The 6,000-nt window shown below is 39.4% G+C and overlaps 1 protein-coding gene across 1 annotated transcript; it reads right to left on the minus strand.

The window, feature by feature from the left end:
* Positions 1-2,070: 2,070 nt before the first annotated feature.
* bloc1s4 (biogenesis of lysosomal organelles complex-1, subunit 4, cappuccino) lies at positions 2,071-6,000 on the minus strand (the record flags this gene model as incomplete). The annotated part of the gene is made up of 5 exons (XM_083900126.1): positions 2,071-2,983; positions 3,226-3,351; positions 4,523-4,624; positions 4,737-4,808; positions 5,674-6,000. 5 exons carry the CDS (start codon positions 5,998-6,000, stop codon positions 2,885-2,887), a joined length of 726 nt encoding a protein of 241 aa, XP_083756252.1. The 3' UTR covers positions 2,071-2,884.

The following is a 6,000-nucleotide window of genomic DNA, read 5'->3' on the forward strand; positions in this document are numbered from 1 at the left end:
TTCTCCAATTCAAAGGCATTATTCACACAGACAAAAAAGCAAACAGGTCAATTCAATACGAATGAATTTCAGTTTCTGATCCACCCTAACTTGGATGGATTTTGATGACTTTCTATGGATGTTAGCAAAAAGTCCAAGAAATCATTTGATTTGTTATGATACGGATCTTGGTTCAGTATAATAACATGGTGGAGAAACTGAGCCCTCCTAGTCAAGAGGAGTACTCATTGGTTGCTTTCTGTAGTTTACAGCTGCAACGCTTAGTGAAATAATCATTGAGGTGATCAAAAACCAAAAAAAATGCTGGTTAAATCTACATCTGTGTGAAAGGCTTCACAAGCTCAAAATGTCATAAACAGTAATGGGACAACACTTTATGCTCCATACTGAGTTATTATTGCTATCCTGGGGAAAACAAGGCATATTCTCAATCAGAAAGCACTATATAGATTATATTGTTCATTACTTGCACAATATTTGAGTTACTGCATACATAGGTGTGGGGAAACATGTACAAAAGCAATAATTCAACCAACATACACATATAATGCAGAAAAGGGCCATCAGATTAATAAATAACGCAGGACATGGAGACAAACACAAAAAGCGCTTCATAAAAATACAAGCTCCAAAATTTCCAGAACTGATTCAGTTTAAAACAGTGCAAACAATATTCAAAGCGTGAAAAAAATTACTTCTAAATAAATACATTGTTTTCAGAGAGAGAATGGGGGGGGGGGTATTATAAATATTAAATATCTATTTACCTTGACGACACAAAATCACGTGGCCTAATCATTTCCTTTCTGTTGACTTGGAGAATGGATTAAGATTTTTAAAACGTCACCGTTAGGCAATAAGAAATACAAAAGGCTGCTTGTTAAAATGTATAGCACATTAATACATTCTCGATTACCCTGTAATAATATGAAAATGTTGTCTTGTAACGTCAACATCGTGTGACGTTTCTCTACTCGTATAACGTTGTTGTCACAGTGTAGGCTGCCGATTGGTTTGTCCCGCACGCGCTATGGATTGTGGGTAATTGTCTCAGGCGAAGTGTGAGAGAAATGCTAACGGTAATTTAGTCATAAAATCCACAAAATGGACGCATTTAAGAGTCTACGAATCCATGTGTGAATTTATCTGGATTGAATCCATCGCTACACGCCACTCAAGCAACATGTTATCAACACTGTTTACTGTACTTAACCCGATTTATGCCAACTTATTTTGATGTAAACGGGAGCTCCAGGTCGGCCAGTAAGTGGCAACTGTGCTAATCTGGACATCTGTAAACACACCATCGCCACAACAAGTTCACCAACACACTACCTTTATGCCATTTCACTTTTCCGTTAGCATACAAGCTGGTTTCCCTTTGGGACCGATTTGCCTGAATATAACCGAGTTACTGTGTCAAGGAGATATGTTATCTTTGACAGCGCTGTACTCAAAAAGAGAACTTCATTTCGTTAACTTACTTTTACAATCTGTGGGATAACCAGCGTCGAGGTAATGGTAGTCGGTCCCGTTAAAGGAAGAACAGCGAGTTCCCGCTTCCTCCAAATTAAGACGAATACATGACGCCACCTGCAAACTGACCAATGAGGCTACACAATACGTTCAAGAATGTGCTGCCCTGAGTTTAGCCTGACAGGAGCTAATGCCCCAAAGCCCGTAGGACACGTGGGAACCACATTGCACAACATTATTTCAGAAAGTGTCTGGTACTGATAACAACAAATTCAACGTCACGTATCGCATGCTGACAGTCTTCTTTGAACATCAGGGACTTCTATTTTGTCTGCAGGGACTGTGAGGTTGCCTGCAAATCTAAATTCAGGGCTTAATCTCTATAAATTATTTGAACAATAAACACTGTCAAAGGAATGCACAAAGTCTCCCAAATAAGTCTTACATTATTAAAATAAAAACAAACACAAGGTTAAAATGAAACATTTATTTCAAAGTTTTGGCAAATCATGAATCAAATCATACATCACTGCTCTGACCATTACCGATTTGTTGAAAGTGAAAGGGCTATATCACATCTCATAAGGTGTGGTTTTCTTTGAAGGATGAGATCCAGCTTTCCTCCAGTTTTTGGTATAAAACTCACTCCATCTCAACTGAGACACTAGCCCAAACCTTGAGTAATCAGATAGTCTGGCTTGCTAATCTAACATACAGCATCAATCGTGTGCTTTTTCTTTTTTGAGGAAAGGTGCCATTTTAAAAAAAAAAAGTAACTTTATATTACCAGGACGGCCGTCATCAAAGATCAGGAGTATCAGGCTAGCAATAGGGTGAATATTTTAAAGTGGAAGACAAATACTGGTGAAAGTAAATATTGCTTGGGGGGGGGAAGCGATAAGATGCTAAAAATAGGGCTTGATTCATCAGAGCATGTCAATTTTTTTTTTTTTTTTTACAAATACTGGTAATAGGAATGTAATTTATAAAAAGGCTGGGTTCATCCTTCATGTATTATATCTTAAAATCTTTACAACATGTCCTATTGTACCTTCTTTACAGTGGGATGACTCTGTCCTCTTGCCTTGTCACATTTAACAACACACATTGCTCTCTTCACAATTAGTGAAATAAGGACCGACAGGGTATAAGACCCATTGAGGCACGTTTCAAACTATTTTTGCTCAGTTCAGTGCTTGCTGCTGCCAGGGAAACAACACTCAAAAGTGCAGTGTCTTCACGCTCTCTCGCTTCCAGTGACTTGTTCAGATAGGCTACTATTGCTTTGTGGAGGCCCCTGCATCAACAGATCCTCTCGCAACGGATGGCAGTAAAAGTTGTCTCTATACTTTCACCCACACAGGCCTCTGTGGTAAGAACCAAGTTTTGTGTCCAGTGTCGAGGTGTGTCATTGCTCTGGCTGTGATGTGAAGTAATCATCCGTCTGGAACACACTGGGGATATCTTGACGCTGATGTGGTGTTGATCTCCTCGGGCTGGCTGGTTTCTGTCAATAAACACACACAATTTTATCTCGCTTGACCGTGGAGTAGTTTGATTAGCATCTACTGTGCTTAGAATTATTATAAATGTGTTAATAACTCATTAGGGGGTCTCAAGCATGTTCAGCTCAGTGGTAGGAAAGACAGTTTATCTCACACAAGTAGAAGTAAATTCATAGATAATATTAAAGCAAACTGTCAGTGAGTGTGACACTAAGAATTCAAAAGTACATGAAGGAGCTCTTACATGCAAGAAGCCTGGGATGCGCAGGATCTTTTTGAAAGCACTCGGTAGTGTTCCGAGTTCTCCCTCTGCCTGCATGACTTGCTCCTCCATGGCGTTGACATTAGCGCCCACCATCTTTACGAAAGACTGTAGGCACATCAGAATATCATGTCAAAAAGCTGATACAATCAAAATCCATCCATCTTCTACCGATTTATCCTCCTGGTGCTAATCTCAGCTGAGGGTGAAACACCCTGGACATAGACCATGTTAACCATCGCACTCACACCTTCGTCAATTTCAAGTGTTCATTTGTCTAATCTCCAAATATGCATTTTCTGGGACTGTGGGAAGAAACCGGAGAACTCAGAGAAAACCCATACACACATGGGGAGAACATGCAAACTCCATGTACAGAGGCCCTTGTCCCGTCCAGCAAAATAATTTTTTTCATCAGGAATTAACAAAAAAAAAAATCTAAAACAAATGTAGAACAAAAGGTTATGAATAAGAGCATACAGATATTTGTTTATAGTGCCAATAGTCAGTGTCAAACTATGTTTTAAGCTTTCAATTAAAAATGTACAGTAAACAGAACATAAAAGTAGTTATAAACACTGTCTCGGCCTTTAACACAAGAAATGTGAGGATGACAAATATCACTATGTAGTTGTAGTTTTTCAGAAGTTCATAAGATAAGATAAACTATTTATCCCTCATCTGGGAAATTCACTTGTTACAGCAGCAAAAAAAAACAGTTAAGACAAACAAACAAGGGTTAAAGAAAGGTCAAATAGAAAAAAGGACTATAGGCATTATGTACAAGAAAAATTATGGACATTATGAATAAAGACTAGAGAATATTGCACGTTGCAGGTAGATGCATAAATAAATATAGTGTATTGTCAATGACTCAGTAAAGAATATAAATACTATAACTATAATATTAAATATTATAACTATTGCACAGGATAGTGTAAAGGTAGTCACAGTCCTACATTATGAGTTGTAGGTGTTGTACAGTCTGACAGCAGTATAGGGATGAATAACCTGCCCACCAATAACCAATGATTTCTCTCAGTGTGCGTGAAAACATTTCAAAACCAAATCATCATATAAGAAGAAAAGAAAGCAATCACTTTCCATTCTTGTAAGAGACTTGAAATAAAACACTGCCCACAACTTCCAATTTCTTTCACTCGCATCCTGCGTCTCATGTTACATTACTTTCACAACCCATTCAGTATGAATTAGAAAAGATATTGTACAGAGCAGCATGAACACCTTAAGCCTTTGCAAAAAGAAAACGACGACCCACCTCTAACTTATCAATTCTCCTGTATATTTGTCTCATTTCATCAGACTTCTGCTGGATTTGAGGTAGGTTTTCGTTCACTATCTGGGAGGTATCGTTACGGATCTGGGGAAAAACACCAAAGTATGCACGGGACAAATAAGCATGAGATAGGGTACACTCGTAATAATTATTCTCATAAGTATATTGTTTCACAGCCTGACCTACAGTATCTTACCATATCCAGCATTCCAACAAATTCATCTACTCTCGTCAGCATTTCTTCCAGGCTCTTCTCCAGGCACATGATCTAAGAGAGAAATCATTGGAAGAAAAAAATACACATGTGAACTAAGTAGGAATAAAACAACACACTACACAGCGATTGCAATGAGCCATCTTGGGACTTGTATTACTTCAAAATCAGTTCCCCACAACAATTTAATCTGGACATGAAAAAATAAATGCACTTAAATTGTTTCAGCAAGGACCACAAGGCCAAAACACAGGGGCCTTTGTCTTCCTACAGAGCCAGAAAACACACTCGGTCTCCCAATACACTGCCTGGTGTCATGCATATCCAGTTAATGTCAACTCATACGTGACAGTGAGCTGGTCAGTCAGCAATCTTAAATTAAGTTTAAAAAGTTTGGGATTTTAATTCTATGTAAACAACCCTGCTTTGAAACATATTGTGTAATGTTACCACATATAGGCCAGTGTTAGTGTATAGTCTGGTTGAAATCCAGATCAAAATTAAGAAAATCAATCTCAAAATCTCATGTACTGCCTCTCTTACCATAGCTTCACATAACTCTATCAATGACACTATGACAGTGACACTGACACATTGTTTGTGCTTCTTATCCTTTTTGAAAATGTGTTTAAATTGATATTGTTGTGTTGATATTGAGCCAAATATCCCCAAAAAAACCTCTCCATCAAGAGGACAGCCAAACAAACTTCTGCGCTAGAGGAGGATTTTTCATAAGCTGGCAACCCACATTTAGATTACAGCTCATCAATAAACAATTAGCACGTTAATAACCATTTATCAAATTATGACTTACAACTTGAACCCTTTATAATATGTTTATTGTCACAAAAGGCTAACGTTAACGTAGCTAATTAGTGCGTACAGCGCTTCGGCAGTTGGAAAAGTCCGCAGTACAAACCTCTTCTCCGGCTGTTGCCCTGATGTAGGACGAGTAGCTGAGCGCCGTGTGTCGCAGGAGCTCGTCGTCCTGCTCCTCCGGGTCTTGTTGGCTTGCAGTCCCGGGCTCTGCTGCCTCGTCGAGGCTCAGGCTTCGGGGGATAACTACGTTAGCTGCGTTCGCCCCGAAGCTGGGGCTCTGCGACACGGTGCCGCTGCTGAGGATTTCGCTCACCATGGACAAACTGCTCGCACTTTGGGAGACGATGCCGCTGTCTCGGCTGATCTCAGCACTGGACTCCTCCAGCGGAGACAGGAGGCCCACTCTATCAACCTGCTGATGCTCCAT

This window comes from Microchirus variegatus (assembly GCF_963457635.1).
Source record: "Microchirus variegatus genome assembly, chromosome: 13".
Classification (NCBI taxonomy): domain Eukaryota; kingdom Metazoa; phylum Chordata; class Actinopteri; order Pleuronectiformes; family Soleidae; genus Microchirus; species Microchirus variegatus.